The 19,485-nt window shown below is 38.2% G+C and overlaps 1 protein-coding gene across 5 annotated transcripts in view; it reads left to right on the plus strand.

Moving 5' to 3' along the window:
* The window catches only part of LOC139950646 (leucine-rich repeat serine/threonine-protein kinase 2-like), a 115,201-nt gene that overhangs the window by 14,019 nt on the left and 81,697 nt on the right, over positions 1 to 19,485 (plus strand). For all 5 annotated transcript variants that reach the window (XR_011787683.1, XM_071949449.1, XM_071949428.1 and 2 more), the window contains 10 exons: positions 6,348 to 6,436; positions 7,687 to 7,815; positions 8,710 to 8,841; positions 11,061 to 11,186; positions 14,784 to 14,903; positions 15,611 to 15,720; positions 16,909 to 16,979; positions 17,374 to 17,483; positions 18,033 to 18,162; positions 19,027 to 19,157. Coding sequence is in view for 4 of the 5 variants with exons in the window: in XM_071949449.1 (XP_071805550.1) it covers positions 6,348 to 6,436; positions 7,687 to 7,815; positions 8,710 to 8,841; positions 11,061 to 11,186; positions 14,784 to 14,903; positions 15,611 to 15,720; positions 16,909 to 16,979; positions 17,374 to 17,483; positions 18,033 to 18,162; positions 19,027 to 19,157 (1,148 nt within the window). In the remaining variant the exon portion in view is untranslated. The remainder of the gene's footprint in view (positions 1 to 6,347; positions 6,437 to 7,686; positions 7,816 to 8,709; positions 8,842 to 11,060; positions 11,187 to 14,783; positions 14,904 to 15,610; positions 15,721 to 16,908; positions 16,980 to 17,373; positions 17,484 to 18,032; positions 18,163 to 19,026; positions 19,158 to 19,485) is intronic.

Raw genomic sequence — 19,485 nt, forward strand, 5'->3', positions numbered from 1 at the left:
CCCAATTTAATTTAAAAAGAACAATTCTTATCAGTTAGACACAACTAATATCACATAGTGCCTTAATTTATGCTTGGCACATAGTGACCGCATGCAATAATTATTTAATGCAAATACAAATTTAGTATGCTTTGCCAATTTATGCGTGTATGTGTGTGTTCAACTCACACAAACCATAAGCACCGTTGAGAGGTTTAAACTTTGCGTTTGATTGTTTTCACATGCACTGTACAATCACTTTAGTGGTCAGTGGGATATATAGTGGCATAAAACTCTGCTACATGTATTTTTATTTGGTTTGCGGTAACACTGTGTGTGTATCTACTTGGAGGTAGAGTTTGTTCAAGATTTAGAAAACTGTCTAGCTTTCTTCTACTACCGCGGAGTAGATTGTTCGGGTGTTGGGGAGACTTCTCAGTTCTGAAAAAAAATAATAATAATAATTTATTGCAATGCCTCAAATCCTAGATAATAATAATTTACATTTATATAGTGCATTATGTGAATTAACATCTCTATGCGCTTTACAATACAACCAGTTACAATTACATATAAACATAAATAACAGAACTTAAATACACATAAAAGAACTGTCCTGCTTATTAACTATTACCTGGGCGGATGGTATAGAGTAAAGCAAGACAGTTCTCTAAAGAACAAACTCTACCTGGCAAGTAGATACACACATGGTGTTACCGCAAACCAAATATATAATGATACCTCACCATGCAATGCCTCAAATCCTATATCTGCTTCATGTAGTAATCCAGAGAACCTTAACTCTTTTGTGTGTGTTTGTTTGGGTGGGGTTTTTTTTCACTATAATGCGACCACTTTATTAGAGTCTCCAGACACACAAGGCCTGAGGGTGTGGGCTACAATTATTTTTGTGGGGAGGCCAATGCCACCTACCCCTTTTACAGTCCATATGGATGTACATGTAGGCTTCTGTATCATCCATCCGAAGCCTGGCCGGTAGAGCAGAAAGCACTACCTCCTCAATTTTATGTAGCAAGTGTCACGACCGGGATTCAAGTCTACACTCTGCTGATCAAATAGCAGAGCATGAATCCGGTGCTCTTAACCGCTCGGCTATGACACGCCACAAATGATGATATGGTGTGCTGATTGAAAACAACAGGACAGTAGTTGAAGTTAATCTTTCATAAAATAATTACGTACTTTGAAATTCCCGAAAAATCTGAAAAACATCTACCCCGCGATAGTAGAATATTTAGCAAGACAGTCCTCTAAAGATTAAACTTTACCTGGCAAATAGATATAATTACACATGGTGTTACCGCAAACCAAATATACATTGATACCTCACCATGCAATGCCTCAGATCCCATAGCCGTTCAATTTACTTCCAATAAAATGTGAGTGATTAATTTCTTTTAACTGTGGCCGTCGACAGTATGCCGATTATAGGCTGGATGGCAGTGGTTGGCAATAACAGCGATTTAATGGAAGTCGCATTAAACAACAAAAATACCACCTCATTAAGTTGCCTCACAAGCACATGGCTTTGCCACATGACTTTGTCATAAAATTAAGAAGTTTTTGTACTGGTATAGGGATTCAAACTAAATATTTTCTGCTTTTCCCCCACTTTATATAATGGCTAAGTTCACTCAAAGACCATTGGTTGATGAGAGGTTGATAATATTGGCTGGTACCTAAACACATGTTTTTGAGCACCAGTAGTAGTTAAATATTAGCCACTTATACACTAATACTTGGCCCAAATTGCAGTGAGGTAATACGCACAAGACAAAAACACACAAACACAGCGCTTAGTTACCTCACATGACTTTATCATATGATCAGTGATCAATTCATTGTTATTTACAGGTGCAGGTAGTGGCGTCGTAATGTATTTTCATTGGGGGATGGGGGCGGGTGGCAGAGGAACAGGGGAAGATAATGTTTTGAACCTATCGTTGTTCATTTCTTTTCATCTCTTTTTTTTTCTTTGGGAGGGGGGGGGGGGAATCAAAAGGACAATGCTTACCATATTAAGGATTTGCTATTTTTAGACAATTGACTCCCGATCAATTAAACATAAACAGAATAATTTCAATGCAACAAGGAAAAGATTAGTTTTTCAAAAAAGTTCAGTCAAGATCAAGGGAAGTTTTTAAAAATACCTGGGGAAATGCCACCAGGTATTTATAGTCCAAATGACATGGTTTCATTTTTGTAATCTTCAACTTTAAGTTCAAGTACTAGATAACTTGTATTGACGTCACATTACAAGCAATTGGATGTTAAAAAAATCCCACTGGAGTTAAAAATAGGAGCTTTTCTTGGTAGAGAATCATCATTGTGTTATCATATTTGATTTCTTTCACTCGACCAAACCAGGGCTTGATTAACAAAGCACTACGTTTCAACTTTAGATGAGTTGTCAATATTGCTTTATATTGTGACATCACACTTTGCATAGCAATCGAGACTGATTTGGAGTTAAGATTAATGTGAGTTCATTGTGAAAATACATGCTCAGTCACTTTTGGGAGCCAATCAGTGTTGGTTTTCAGGACATCCCTATCTATGGTCAGTGTCGGGGGTATGGGTAGGGGGCGCTGCCCCTGGTAGCGAGGCTGCTACCATGGGTTAGTGATGAGGTACATTGTATCAATACGTTGCGATCCAGAAAGGTATTGATACAGCATGTTGCCTATGCTAGCAAGGCGGCTACCAAACCAAAGGTATTGATACACTAGCCATAGAAGCGAGGCTGCTATTAGGGTTTAAAGGGAAGGTACATGTTTGGTAATTACTCAAAACAAATATTAACTTAAACACTGACTTGGTAACGAGCATTGGAGATCTGTTAATAGTATAAAACATTGTGAGAAACGGCTCCCTCTGAAGTAGCATAGATTTTGAAATAGAGGTAATTTCTCAGGAAAATAATTAAAGACTTCTAGCTAGAAAGCACACAAATTTGTCCAACAAGGGTGTTTTTTCTTTCATCATTTTCTCCCAACTCCGATGACCAATTGAGCTCAAATTTTCACAGGTTTGTTATTTTATGCCCAATTATGTTGAGATACACCAAGTGAGAACACTGGTCTGTAACAATTACCAGTAGTGTACCTTCCCTTTAATGACAAGAGGTATGGGTAAGGCGCGCTGCCCTAGCCAGACTGAGCATAGTGATTGGTAATCAGTACCCATTGATTTGGCTGTGAACTTCACATAACCTACCCGTAGGATGCACAGATTTCAAGTCCATTGAAGTACGGGTAGATCAACAGTCAAGAACAAAGCAAAATGTCACAAATCTACCTACATTTTGGTGTAAATGCAAAAGATAGTTGATGGCGTTAATAAATTCAATAATTTATTTGTCCATTAAAAAGATAAAAATGGAAAATTGACTAAGTTTATCATTGATAAAAAGCTCTAATACAGAACATTAAAATATACAGAAATAATAGATAAAACTATGATTTACATAAGTACATTTGGTTAAAACACAAAAGAACTAAACAGAAACACCACATCATGCAAAAACTGCCCAAACCTCTTCGCTCCCACAAGCCATAGGATAAACAATAATCAGTAAAAAAAACCACTTAGAATCATTACAAACTCTAACTGACAAAATGAATTAAGAAAGCGTATGGTTCTACATTGGATGCTAAGGAGTCTTTTCCCTGACCTCATGAAATCAGAATAATAGTGCAAGGGATGGTTCTTATTTGTTAAAACTTAACTGTTCCACGCTAACCAAGTTTTGAGGAAGACAACCCTGGAGTGACCTGCACAGTCTTTGAGGTTATGGTCGGGTGTTGCCTACAAACAGTGTAGAAACTTTGACACCATTCCCACTGGACCCCGCATTGATCTCCCAATTCGAGAAAAGGGCAATCAAGACCCCGAAAGGGCGATCAAAGGGCGATCACTGAGAAACAGGCTCCAGTGGGAAGGCGAGGGCGATCAGGATCTGACCGTGCAATTTTAATCCTCCTCGGTGGGGAGTAGGATTAAAGCGGGATCTGATCGCCCGTTTGGATTAGCGGGCGATCAAAAGTGTAGAGGGAGCGCAAAGGGCGATCAGGCCCCGCAATTTGCTAGCAAAACAGTGTTCTTTTGAACCCACTTCCGTTCAAAAAAAGGGGGATCAATGTGCGATCATACTCAAGTGGGATCGCGACTGTGATTTCACGCCTGCATCCATTGTGGATCCCGATCTCGCTATTGTGGATCCAGTGGGAACGCGATCTTTGTGCGTATGTTTTTGTTGTCCTGTTGTCAAAGTTTGCTTCTTTTTTTAGGGGGGGGGGGGAGGGGGTCATTGTTTTTATTTACTTTTTTAGATGTCATCTAAAACTTTCTAATTCACATTATTGTTGTTATTTGGGGGGCGGGGGGGTGGTCCTGTCATTTTTCCATTATACACTATAAAAATAGTCTCATTGCGGAAACAAGAGAGATGAAACATTTGTTATTTTCCTGTCATCTCTTGAAAATAATACTGAGAATCACATGTTGTTCACTGCAATACTTTGTACAGCCTGGTTTTTTTTACTGTGGAGTTGGAACAAACTTACAGGAACCATGGAGGAACTCCCCAATTCTTTGAAATGCTATATATAAACTGTGTCCAGTAAACCAAAAGTACTTATTATCTGCATGCTGTAGAACATTAACCACAAAATCGTCAAAATAAACAGACTCATAAAGTTGAATAGATAAGGAAAAAAGAGGTACAAATCTGTGTAACCAAGTTTGAAGGTTAACTGCACAGGCCGTGACAAACGAAATGGGTTTTGAAGTTGATAATAATAATTATTCATTGATCTTATATTGCGCTCTCTCCAGGACCAGCCTGTTCGAGGGCGCACGGCAGTAAAAATTGCAAAATATTAAAAAAATGACATACAGTAAGTGAACAGTTTAAAGAAAAGTACACACAGAAAAATATATAAGCAAAGTAGATATATACAACTTTACAAGCAAAAGAGTGCATTAACACCATAAAACAATAAAGGCTGTAAAAACAATGCAACTTTGATACAAGAAAGCAACACTCAAATAAAGACCATAAAATTAAAAAACTAAAATATACAAAACTCACTACACATTACCGAAGGCTTTGATAGTTACTTTATTAGGTGTTTTATTTACAGGTGAAAGTTATGTTCATCCATATAATACATGTAGAACTAAAACGACAGGCATAATGGTTGGGAATCTTGCTTCCTGTCACTCCTTGCCTCCAAAGTTGGGGTAAATCTACCCAAGGGCTTAATGAATAAATATTTCGCAGCCCGGCGACAAATTAATAAGGTGTCGCACCAATCGTACCAAATGTGAGAGTGTCCTGCAGCTATTTTTGGTATTCATGGAATGTCTTGTCCCATGAATACACAAACTGAATTAATTAGGCAACTTATTTACAAGCGCAAAGCAAACTAAAGAGGCTTGAAATTATGCAAATTAAATACATGCATAAACAATCTAAATAGGACCTATAGCAAGAACAATAGTTAGACGCATGGCGGCGCTGTAAAAAAAAAAAAACTCGCCTGGTGCGTCGTGATTGAAGTGCATCGTCGTGCTATATTATGTACATTGAAGTAAGACAATAATAATGTATTTACAAGTGCCTTGCAGCGAAGATTAACAATTCTGGGTGGTCACATCTGTAAAAAATATCCATGAAATTTACGGTGCTTTACCTATCAGCTATGGTGCCAGTTCACAGTGGGAGTTTTGTAAATTGTGCCTTGAAGGGGTTGTTTTTTTACAGTGAGAACAGAAAGACTTGCTTGCCTTAATGACCTCAAATTAAAAATCTCAAATCTGCTATTTCCCTTGGTATTCAGTTTGAAAGTTTTACACAATATCGATAAGACTGGAATACAAATTTTCAGAGATTTATACATACGTGTATTGACATGGTTTAAAGATAGTCATGGTGGCAAACTTCCCTAAAAAAAAATGTTTGCAACATGGTGCCTTCATAAAGCTTACTACATTAGATTGTTTCTTCACCTTCGAAGTTTAAAATCCTACTCATGTACTTGATTGTATCTCCACCATGAAAAGTCACCAAAAAAAGTTGTTATTACGGTCATGTAAGAATTATTTCTGGCTCTGTAAATGTGCTGAAGTAGAATTTTTTTCTTGAAATCCAAGCCCTGCCAATTTGATTTCACTCTCATCTTGCATTTAGCTACAATCAAATACAGTAGAGGTAGGAATTCTACCTCCATGACTCTACCAAGTGTCTGGCTTGTTGTATTTCCAAGAAATATACTAAGTCATGTAAGGTGGGAATTTTTTTGTTGTGGCAGACAATGCTTTAACAATGTCTCTGTTTGTTTTAGGGATGTGTTAGAGATAATGGGTAAACACACCAAGGACCCCTGTGTGCAAATAGCTGCATTGAAGATGATCACATTCCTTGCCATGTCACGTGAGTATTATCATGATGGTCTGCAACAAAATCTCTGTTTGTTTGTTGGGTTCTGAACTGTGTACACATTCTAGATTTGACTGTGGCCAGGTAATCTGGTGCACTGTGAAGGGCTTCAATGTCAAAATGAGCGAGTCACCCATTTTCCAATAGATATTAAGAGTCCTCATCTGACATTGGGAGAAAAAGTTTCAAGTCTCTGCTTCATGTAAAATTGTCATTTCAGAGTGAAATTTGAAACATGATGTCGTCAGACAGAATGGGTCTGTACCTTGCCCTTCAAAGAGAAATTTCTGCCCTAGTTTTTTTTTTCAGCTCAAACTCAATGCCACCTTGCTTGATGAGCCAACAAGCTTTTGAATTTGAGCTTTTCTTTTTTTTTATCCATGTTTGCTTTTAAACCTGGCTTCCACTTAACAATTTCTACCTCCATGCACTGACTGAGTGTTTGGAGATAAACCGCCGTACAACTACAAGTGTATGTTAAAATCTTTTATGGGATTAACCAGCGCTCTGTTCCTTCATGGAGCAATAGGTTATTGGTCCCTTAATCCTTTAGCCATATTTTCACAGCTTGTGAAAGCTTAATCCCTCAGCCACATAAAACTCCCTGCTTGGGTCACTCATATCACATCCTCACCCAGTGTGTGGTGAGATCTTCCAAATTGTCCAATGGGAGCTTGGGCTCCATTTCTTGCCTGCCTCAAACCTCTGGCAACGAGAGTCACTTATCATATGGTCTGTAGAATGAACACATCAGAAATGTTGTTCTAGTTGTGAGTTCTGATACAACATTTCTTGTTCAGCTTTTTTCTTCAAGACATTTTCTCCATGAGTGTTGGCGCTTTTTAATGTGAGTTTTTATAAATCAAATTTGTGAGTTAACCATCTTATAGAGGTGTATAGTATTTTTTTAAACAATTTTTCAGATGATTCTGTTTCAAAGCGAAAAACATTCAAAAACATTAGCTCATATGCCACGGGACATGAGCAAAGAAAAATTGCCTGTCAAATTTTCTGTGTTCAATTAAATTCAGTAGTACATATGATAAGTCTTCTTCTGTTTTGATTTTGAGAAGGAATGATTTGGGTATTAACTTTGGGTATAATCGGTGAGCGTTAAGATTTAAACATATTAAAAATTTATAATTGATTTGGTCAGGTGAGTTTGGCGACAGCACCATGTGTACTTCTCTTTATTTGCAAAAACTTTTTACTCTGAATTATAATTCTCCTTTTATCTTTTCCAGCCAATATATGCATCGTTCTGTTTGAAGAGCAGGTTCTTGAAGCGATAGTACAGACCATGAACAATTTCAAAAGCAACGAAGACCTTCAAAAGGTGGCCTGTCAAGCACTGAGACAACTCCTTGCAGAAGGTAACATTCTCAAAGAAAAAAAAACACTGCTTCAGCTACACAAAATAGTGCTGCTACTTATACCATTGCTGCAGTTGCTGGAGCTGTTACTGCTTCTTCTACTGCTGCTGCTGCTGCTGCAGCTGCCGCTGCCGCAGCCACTGCTGGAGCTGTTACTGCTTCTACTACTACTGCTGCTGCTGTTGCTGCTGCCGCTGTCGCTGCTGGAGCTGTTACTGCTTCTACTACTACTGCTGCTGCTGTTGCTGCTGCCGCTGCCGCTGCTGGAGCTGTTACTGCTTCTACTACTACTGCTGCTGCTGCCGCTGCTGGAGCTGTTACTGCTTCTACTACGATTGCTGCTGCTGCTGCTGCTGCAGCTGCCGTTGCTGCTGCTGTTGCTGCTGCCACTGCCGGAGCTGTTACTGCTTCTACTACTGCTGCTGCTGCTGCAGCTGCCGTTGCTGCTGCTGTTGCTGCTGCTGCTGCTGCTGCTGCTGCAGCTGCCGTTGCTGCTGCTGTTGCTGCTGCCGCTGCCGCTGCTGAAGCTGTTACTGCTTCTACTACTGCTGCTGATACAGCTGCTGCGGCTGCTGTTGTTTCTTGCTGTATTGCTTCTACTTCTACTCTTATTATTGCTGCTACTGTTTCTGCTGCTGCTCTGGCTAGTATTGCTGTTGATGTTGCTGCTGTTGTTGCGTGTACTAGTACCTTTGCTGGAGATACTTTTGCATTGCTCCTACATGCAGCATGTGGTGTCACTGCTCCCATTTTTCCCACTACTTACTTAATAGATAATATTTGTATTTTTAATTTTTTGACCAAATAACCAAACTATACTGTACTTACTGGTTTGTACAAAGCCATTTGTCAAGGTTGTTTAGATCTTATATATTTCCTTATATTTTCTTGTAGATTCCTCCAATCAGGTTGACTTTGTGGACGATGGGAAGCACCGGTCTGTTACAGCGGCACTCAGGAATCATCGAGGGATTGTGGTTGTTCAGGAAGAGGCTATGTGGTTACTGGCTGTCCTAGCTGGTTCAGGTACTAAACTATGCCCAATTGCATCAGACAGCTTAATTTGAAGGCACTAAACACGCTCGATAATTGTCAACAAACAATATTCACACTTTGTGTGTTCCAACATACATAACAAATCTGTGAAAACTTGGGCTCAATTGGTCAACGAAGTGGCAAGAAAATAATGAAAGAAAAAAAAACACCATTGTTGAACAAATTTGTATGCGTTCAGATGCCTGTGAGAAGGGATGAAGTCTTTCTCTGATTCAAATATTTTAGTGAAAAATTACCTCTTTCTCAAAAACTTTGTTACTTCAGAGGGAGTCGTTTCTCACAATGTTTAATGCTATTAACAACTCTCTGTTGCTCGTTACCAAGTAAGTTTTATTGCTAAGTATATATTTTTAAGCAAGTACAAAATGTGTCTAGTGCCTTTTATTGCATTCAGGTGGCTTTTCATTTTCATTTAATTTAATTCAATTGACTTTTCATGAATTTATTTATTTATTTTCCTGTACTAAATATTTTTTTAAGCGCTGTGATTTAGTTTTCTTAGTAGAGCGCATTTTAAGTGCCGTTTATTATTTTTATTATTATTATTATTTAAGATTTACAATTTGCTTAGCATATTTTTGCTTGGGGAACCAGTCAGAAACAGCTCTTAAAATTGTATTTTGACTGGTAACCTTTGTTTTTTGTCGTCAAAAAGGCTTTATCAGTCTATGACCCTTATCAAAATTACAACTTTGGGCTGAAGCTTAGGTTGTGGCTTAGGCGCGTTATAAATACGCGTTATAAATAGGGTTATTATTATTAATATTATTATTCATGCTTGAAGTACGATACAGGAAGTGCATGTTTTTAAAGTAACTAACAAAGCAGAGTTTTGGTTTAGGTTATAAACTGCCAAATTTGTTTGGGCATGAGGGCAACAGCACAGGAATATTAATACATTGATAACAAATCATGATGAGAAAGATTACATTGAGTAGATAACGCGTACCTATAATAAAAATAATAATAATAGTTTTGTTTTATATAGAATGTGCCATCTGGGGTCGAAATGAAACAACACCAAAGTATTATAAAGCCAGATGTTACATAACTGGTTTTCACCTAAGTTTTAAAACTGGTATATTTTGAGTGTCACAATACACCATCTTAGGTTGTATTCTGATATCTTCACACATTAACACAATGATTAAACCAATGAATATTATGCACGAGATTTAAAAGGTACATTAGTCAACTTTTGAACAGATTTGTTTCTGTTCAAGATGTTACACAGTGAGGTACATGTATTGTTGTTCAAATAAAAAAAATTAAAAAACCACGAGACATTGTCACTGGGACCTGTGGTCCAGTTTCCAAATTGAGCCTTGGTTTAGTTACATTCCAGTCAAACAGGAAGACTCAAGGCTTTTGACCCAACTGGTTTGACCTAGTTAAAGGCAATGGACACGATTGGTAATTGTCAAAGACTAGCCTTCACAGTTGGTGTATCTCAACATATGCATAAAATAACAAACCTGTGAAAATTTGAGCTCAATCGGTCATCGAACTTGCGAGATAATAATGAAGAAAGAAACACCCTTGTCACACGGAGTTGTGTGCGTTTAGATGGTTGATTTCGAGACCTCAAATTCTAATCTGAGGTCTCGAAAACAAATATGTGGAAAATTACTTCTTTCTCTAAAATTATGGCACTTCGAAGGGAGCCGTTTCTCACAATGTGTTATACTATCAACCTCTCCCCATTACTCGTCACCAAGAAAGGCTTTATGCTAATAACTATTTTTTAGTAATTACCAATTGTGTCCACTGCCTTTAACGCAGGTCAGTTAGTTGTCATTGATAACAGGATGCACTTGGCTCACACCTTTTGATTCAAACTTCCTTTATCCAAGGATTGTAATTTTTATTGTTCAGTTGTTTCAATGACCTTCTTTACATTCATTTTAAAGAATTTAAATCAAAAAGTTTTAGATTTGACTGATTATTAGATTAGATTTTTGGAATATATTTTCTTACAAGCATTTAGTGTTGTTTAGGGTATACATTTCATCATTTCTGTATTCAGGCCTGCATGCTTTTTGAAAGGGCACAAGGGCATCAATTGTAAATTTCTATTGTAGCATTTCAAGTGAGGGCACTAAGGCAATGACCAGGGGGCATGGAGACAATCGCCTTTGTTGCCTCTGTGAAATATCTGGCCCGTTTATTTCTTGTTTTTTATTTAACAGAGGAAAACTACGACATCCTTCTCCAGGAATGTAAGAAGTTGTTGATATCGGCCATGAAGAATTTCCCAGAAGAGGAAGGCGTCCAGACTGCTTGCTTTGCCTTCATTGATGCTGTAGCTATCAATAGTAAGAATACCACAGTTTGATTTAGGAACATGTTGCCTTGGATCGGACGAGTTGGTCTATAAAAAAGTGTTTGTAACCGTTTGTTATAAAATGCATATGGTTGGAAAGATGCTTTAAAAGTAGAATACAATGATCCACGCAAATTTGCTGTGAAGTTGCTTCAGCTTTGTTTTCCTTTTACTTTGCGAACTGACACGGTCGGCCATTTATGGGTGTCAAAAATTTGACTCCCATAATTGGCCGACCGTGTTAGTTGATGAGGTAAAAGGAAAACTGTGCAATTTGGAGGCATGTTTGTGTGGATCATTGTATTCTACTTTTACAACATCTTTCTACCCATATGCATTTGATAACACTCGGTTACAAATGCATTTCAAAGCTCGACCGATCCAAGGCAACGTGTTCCTTTCAGAGTAAGGGACTGCAAATATCAAACATAGGGTGGCTGCGGTCAAAAATAAACCCATTCATATTTGAATATTAATAGTTTGGAATGATGTAGTTTGCCCGCGTTAGCAAATTGTTTTCTTTAAACAGAACAAATATTGGCCAACATTATCACACAAACTTTGGTATTTATAGTCCCTTTCTCTTACAAAACTAAGATACATATATACACAAATGCCTCAATAAGATTGGAATGCATATGTTTACAGAATGACACATAACTAACATGATATAAAGGATGGCCACCATAGAAAGCTTTCCTTGAAGTAATTTTGCCTGACCCCTTCCACCATTCCCCAGTTTTGAAAGGTAAATTGCAGGTACAAATTAAGCTATGTGTAGACACTGTATCGCTTAAAAGCACACTACCCTGTACAACACACTGTGGCATTGACTTCAAATTATTGTAACCATGGAGGAAGGCAACCAAGATTATGGTGACAATGACAGGTTGAATTTGATAAATTATTGATCTAGAAAGGTTGTGCTTTCTGTACATGATGAATTATTCATGACCATGGAGTTACATAATACAGTTATATAACCTGGCTAGAGGAAGTAATGACTATAGCCCTTTTCAAAATGTATCAATAATCCTGGTGGATTACAGCCCCCAGGGTGGCCCTGGGTTGTTTGTTTACACCTTTGTTACCCTGGTGTGGGTTCTGGTTGAATTTTCAAGAATAACCCAGGGTTTTACCCCTTAGCCCCATATCAGAGGAGGGGTTGGCTAGTCCCTGGATATGCCCATTTACTGGTGTAGATCAGGAGTAATGATCAAAGGGCCACCCCCACCCCCCCCCCCACAAATGAACCAAAAACCATTGATGTAATATCATTGAAAAGAGTATATGAAAAAGCTGGTAAACCTGAGGACTTTTGAACTCACTAAACTCTGAACATAAACCTTCTAAACCCGTATTTAAGCGTAAAATTTAGGCTATTTTTTTGAATTCCTGTTATAGATGTTTTTCTATCTTACATAACTGATCTATCTTTGCTCATGCTCCTCCATTGTTCATTTGTCTATTAAACTACTTTCATTGTTAGCAGCTTGTGAATTGAGCCTTCTTGAATACACCTATCCTTTCAGGAACACCATGAAACGACTATCTCTAATGAGTCGGGGTGGTTTCAACTCGACGTTTCGATCAGTATTCTCTGATCCTCTTCTGGAGAAAGCTAAGATAGTCTTTACATGGTGTTACCGCAAACCTTTCCATATCGTATTTCCACAATGCTAAGTTTCCAATCCTAATTTCAGGAACATTTTTCCTACCTGGAGTGGTATCTTCCACAAGACATCGATGCACATCCTTGCTCGGGGACCCATAGTATTACAAGCGTTGCTTCTTTATGGGTCCCTCCACAGTTTCATGTACTTTAATGCTTGTTCTTTATTAAATGAAGTCTTATCAAACGACTATGCAACTCTTAACTTCCAACTTACTTTGTCTTTTTTTATTTTGATACTGGGGAAATAAATTGATTGATTGGTTGATTGACATTGCAAATTGCTTACCAACCAAAATGGCAAGTGTGGTATAAATGCAACCAATTGTTAATAGCCTCACAGTTGTATACTATCAGAGTCTTTTAACATTGACACCCCAACAAACATCTAGTGCAGTTAACTCTATCTATAACAAGATCACATGGACTGGCCAAATTACTTCTTTATAACAGGAGCATTTTTGTAAGAGGGCAGCAAAACAAACAAAACACAAAGCTGAAATGAGATTTAGGACTTCCGAATGCATTCTTTACAAACAGAACCTCTTTGACTGCACCACTTTCTTGTCACTCTATTCTAATTGACTGCTGCTGTTCCACTTGTATACATGTACAGGTTAAAAACCTCATTATAAAAACACTGCTATAAAGAGGATCTGCTAAGCGTACATTCCGAAAGCCCTGAATCTCATTTATGCTTTGTGTTTCTTTGTGTTACTGTTCTCTTAGCCTATAACTGTGTTCTGTTATGAAGAGGTCAGTTAGCCACAGTCCCAGTGATCTTGTTATAACTGCACTTGTTTGTGTGTTTTGTATTGTCATTGAGCCTTTGAGAAAGACTCAGCTGGGGTCTAAAAGTCAGGCCATTCATGATTGTTTGTGGCTTAATTTAAAATAGTGTGAACTATAGGAGGAATTGGAAGACATTACAAGCAGACAGGAATTGGATCAGATGGTTTTATTGAAAGTTTGGAGTACAAAGGTTTTGTCTTGGGGCTTAGGGACCATCCAAGTTGTAAAGACTTCACAGTCATACAAAGAGTACTAGGGATGGTTGGGGGACCAGGGGTGGATTGGTTGGCGTGTGCGTAAAGCGCTCGCCTCTCACCAAGGTGACCCCGGTTCGATTCCCGGCCGGGGACATATGTGAGTTGAGTTGTGCATTGATTCTCTGTTGTGCCACGAGGGTTTTCCAGACCATCCGGTTTTCCTCCCTCGGGGAAAAAAATCAAACACTTTTTGATCTTGGCTGTGCTCCGTGGTCATAATGGGTTGATGTGGCTGGCAGCCAAAGGCGCCCTTGAATGCTAGCTTCTCGAACATGTGTAGCCGCGTCCTTCGCAAGTAAGCTCTTAGCTGCGAGTAAGGATGATTAGCCCCCCAAATTATTATACTATTATTATTTCACAAAGAGCTGAGATTGGTCTTAACTGCAAACCAATCGTAGTTGCTAGGTAAAGTGATGTCGCAATACAAATCACTATAATAATACTGACAACTTGTCTTGCGTTGAATCTTATATTGCTTTGTGAAATCGAGCCCTGCACTGCGGCCGATTTCATAAAACGCTAGGATTAATCCTATCTCTGAGCTAGGATGAGTAACTCACCCTAACTTAGGATGGGTTCAATGCGTCCTAACGTCTTTGGACATGAAATTTTACTCGTCCTAGGTCCTGAAATTAATTCTAAGTTAGGAAGAGTTTGGTGAAATCGACGGCAGGTGTGTCAAATGTTGATACTATAATTTGAGTTATTGATAATAACTTGATGAGGTGGGGGGGGGGGTCCTCAAAAGGAGTTCATGTAGGCCTACCCTCTGTTTGACCTGCAAAAACTTGGGACGATCCTCTCAAATTTGTGTGCGAGTTCCGCTATAAATTATGGTTTTCTAAAAAAAATTGTTATTTTTCCACAGTTGAGAGTCAGCAGTTATTGGAAGTGAATGGCACGTCTGGTCTCGTTCTGTCTGGGATTCGAACATTCCCTCATAATGCTGACTTACAAACGCTAGGCTTTGGTATTCTCTCCAAACTAAGTAAGTTTGTCATACAATTATAGTTTATTGTTTGTTGAGAGCAATATTCGGAGTTACAACAATGCAGGGCTTTACATGTACATCGGCTGTACAACGTAGGTTAAAATCACACTCTTGTTGCTATGGATCAACCAATCAGAATCGAGGATTTAAGTTTACTTGAAGAGAAAACCCAAATTATGATCTTTGCTGTGCTCTTTTAAAGGGTCGATGTACTTTTTATAGGACAAAAAACACAATGTCCACAAATTTACTTTAAACTTACAAAGTTTGTAGATAATGATAGTAGAAAGCTTCCCTGAAAATATTACTTGCTGAGGTGTTGTAGTTTTTGAGAAATAAGTAAAACAATGTCATGAAAATAATTTTCATCTCAATGATCATGAGACGAAAATTATTTTAGCATGTAAAAATGTACTTTCATGACATTGTTTTACTAATTTCTCAAAAACTACAGCACCTTAGCAACTAATATTTTAAGGTATGCTTTCTACTATCATTATCTTCAGACGGTGAAGTTTTAAGTAAATCTGTGGACATTGTGTTTTGTGTACGAAAAAATATATCTGCTTAAAGGATTTGGGTAATTATTTTTTTGAGAGAACAACAAATATCAGTTTTCAAACAAACAATGCATTTAATAAAATGTTATGCTGATAATTTGTTAATTTTTTATCTTCAAATTTGTCTTTTTGCGGGAAATGAAGGTGCTGTTATTTTCCGATCTGGGAGTACGAGCATGGAGCCAGTAGAGGATGATTGGCTGCCGGATATCTTCATGGGATTGACTCTTCATCTTGACAACAAGGAGTGTCAGGTTAGCCCCTCACCTTAAAATCCTTATTGTATTTTGTATTTTGGAATTTCTATTAAATGGTCTCTTTCTATGAATCTCAGATCTGTTACAGTCCGTCCATGAAGTGTACTTAATTACCTTTGTACACCAGGCTCCATCTTGTTACAAATTGCCTTATGCTTTTCAACAAAGTATGACAATTTTTCACATGCCGAGTTTGAAAGTCAGCCACCCCAGGGGCTAACAACTTGACAATTTTTTAAAGGCAGTGGACACTATTGGTAATTACTCAAAATAATTATTAGCATAAAACCTTTCTTGGTGATGAGTAATGGGGAGAGGTTGACGGTATAAAACATTGTGAGAAACGGCTTCCTCTGAAGTGCCATAGTTTTTGAGAAAGAAGTAATTTTCCACGAATTTGATTTAGAACTTGAGGTCTCGAAATCAACCATCTAAATGCACACAACTTCGTGTGACAAGGGTTTTTTTTCTTTCATTATTATCTCGGAACTTTGATGACCGATTGAGCTCAAATTTTCACAGGTTATTTTATGCATATGTTGAGATACACCAACTTTGAAGGCTAGTCTTTGACATTCACCAATAGTGTCCACTGCCTTTAACAGTCTGAAGTTTCAACCCTAGCAGAGACTTTTTTGAAGGCTAACTGACGACACAACACACAGGTTTACTATCAAGTGGGATGAAATGAAAAGAGAGAGAGAGGCAGAAAGCAAAACATTAAAAGCAATAAATAATGTTGTTTAATGTTCTTAAAGACTCTGGACACTATTGGTTATTGTCAAAGACCGGTCTTCTCACTTGGTATATCTTAACACATGCAACATGACAAACCTGTGAAAATGTGAGCTCGATCAGTCGTCGAAGTTGCAAGATAATAATGAAAGAAAAAAACACCTGGTCACATGAAGTTGTGTGCTTTCAGATGCTTGATGCTTGAAATCAAATTCGTTGAAAATTAGTTCTTGCTAAAAAACTATTTCACTTCAGAGGGAGCCGTTTCTCACAATATTTTATACTATCAACCTCTCCCTAATACTTGTTACCAAGTAAGGTTTTGTGCTAATCATTATTTTGAGTACATACCAATTGTGTCCGCTGCCTTTAAAGGAACATCACTGAGCCGATGTCACAATACATATTTAGTCGAAAAGATGTCAGCCAATGTTTTTGGTTCTCCAACAGGAAGCTGGTTGTAATGCGATACATGAACTGGTTGAGAGAAGACCACACATGCTGAAAGGAATTGAAAACAAGTAAGCTAGGTTGAGAGTGGGGTCAGGAGTTGACCTCGAGGTCATATAGGGGTCATGGGAAGGTCATGTGTTCCTTTGTGCTCTACTAAATCATAATGATAATAATACTTAAACTTATATTGCGCCCCTTACATCAAAATTATCAAAAGCGCAAAATTTCCCAGTTAGTTTTCCTTGTTGTTTGTTATAAATGTGTGTCCTGATTAGTTTTTAAGTATTGGTGCAATTACATGTATTATACCAAAGTGATAAACCTCCTTTGACACTCTCTAAACTGTATGTACATGTGTGATTCCTTTTTGCTGTGACATCAGTCTAGAGAATGCAGTATTAGCAAGTCTGCGTGTTTGTGGTAATAACTAAACTGTACTTGTGGTTTTTGTTTGTCCTGTAGCATCAGCCTAGAGAATGCAGTATTGGCAAGTCTGCGTGTGTATGGTGAAAGTGACGTCAGTGTTTTCATAGCATCATGTGCTGCCATCCATTCCTTGGTGGTAAACTCCGGTAAGAAATCATTCCAAATAATCTCTTACATATAATTCAAACTCTTCTACATGTATTTATTAAAGGGAACACCACTATCTTTTTGGAAAAAGTAAATTTCTCCCCATCATTTAGGCGCATCATGGCTCAGTGGTTAAGAGCAAATGACTCAAGTTCAGTCATCGGAGTGTGGGTTCGAATCCTGGTTATGACACTTGTGTCCTTGAGCAAGACACTCAACTGTGATTGCTTTTCTTCACCCAGGGGTAAATGGGTACCTGTGAGGGCAGAGATGGTTCTTGTGGTTGATTTAACTCGGTGCACTACATATTTGGCAGCACAGGCTGTATACTCCCCAGGGAGCTGAGATGATTGCAAAGGTTGTGGGTTCGAATCCAACCTGAGTAATATGCCTGTGATTTGTTTTCACAGAGCCCAGGAAAGTACTTGAGTATATACAGAGTGCTTTAAACACACATCGGTGCAAGGGTAAAACAAAAATTAACAATAAATATACTTTACCCCCCATTGTAATTTTAACGGCCATTCAATATTTATATTTGTTAATAGAGCTGATGCAAGAGAGTTTCATGATGAAGGGAACCTACATGGACATCCAGTCTGGTATGACGACCCATCAGCTGTATGATAAAGCCCAGGCCATTGCCTGTAAGGCTCTGATGGGACTCTGTCTCTTCAGGTAACTATTTAACCTTGTCAATTAGGGAACAGGTGCCAATTTCATAGCACTGCTTAACGGTAAGCAAATTTTCCATGCCTGCTATAGCAGAAAAATTTCCCAAAGCATAAGTATATTTCACAGGTTGCCCGTTCACCATGAATAAGCATTGTTATATCATTTTTTTGGGGACAGTAAGCACCGGAAGGTTAGCAAGCCTTTTTGCGTGCTTATGGTTAGTAGAGCTATGAAATGGAACTCGCACAGTAAACACAATATTGGTCATTAAGCAGCTCTATGAAATTGGGCTCAGATTAATAAATCTGTTTAAGCACAACAAACTGATGAATTTGTATATAAATTAGAATTTTACTTTTGCTTTTAATTATGTGCAATCCTCATGTTAAAGTTTCTTCCCCCCCCCCCATTGTTTCTATTGTTTGGTTGTACACTTTTGTAATTATGTATAAAGTATTGTGTGTTTTTAGTGGTTCATCTGGGCATCGGTACCAAACAGATTTTTACCCAGTAATAAAGGACCAACTAGAATAAATAAATTGACAAAAATTTAAAAAAAGTTACTAGCAAAAAAATATTGTCACACATTTTGTCTGGTGAGCAAATCTATTATTTGTTTTTATTTTATTTTTGGGTGAACATTAAACAATTTTCTGAGAGCAGGATTTGAGCCTGAGGCAGTTTATCTATGAATCAACTGAAAGTCTAGTTTAAACAGAGCTAAATTTATGGCCAAGTATTTCTATGAAGTTAGGTCCTGATGATTTAAAACTACAAGTAGCAAGGTGCAAAAATTGATTGATTAATTTGAAATTGATTGACAACTAATTTGGCACTGATTTTTGATTGACTGTCTTCCCTTTACAGTCCTGAAGACAAGGAAGCTTTAGCCCTAGCTGGGGTCCAGGCTGAGATTTTCAATTCTCTGAAACTTTATCCTGAGAAATTAGACGTGCTTGAGTCAGCTATCGGAGCCATTGCTTGCCTTGCGGACGTTGGTAAGTTACAGTGTTTAATAATAATAATAATTTGGGGGGCTAATCATCCTTACTCGCAGCTAAGAGCTGAATTGCGAAGGATGCGGCTACACATGTTCGAGAAGCAGGCATGCAAGGGCGCATTCAGCTGCCAGCCACATCAACCCTTTAGGACCACGGAGCATAGCCAAGATCGAAAGTGTTTGATTTTTTCCCGAGGGAGGAAAACCGGATAGTCTGAAAACCCTCGTGGCACAGCAAAAAACCACTGACAACTCAACTCACATATGGCCCTGGCTGGGAATCGAACAGGGGTCACCTTGGTGAGAGGCGAGCGCTTTACGCACAA

Source organism: Asterias amurensis, chromosome 2 (genome assembly GCF_032118995.1).
Source record: "Asterias amurensis chromosome 2, ASM3211899v1".
Lineage (NCBI taxonomy): Eukaryota > Metazoa > Echinodermata > Asteroidea > Forcipulatida > Asteriidae > Asterias > Asterias amurensis.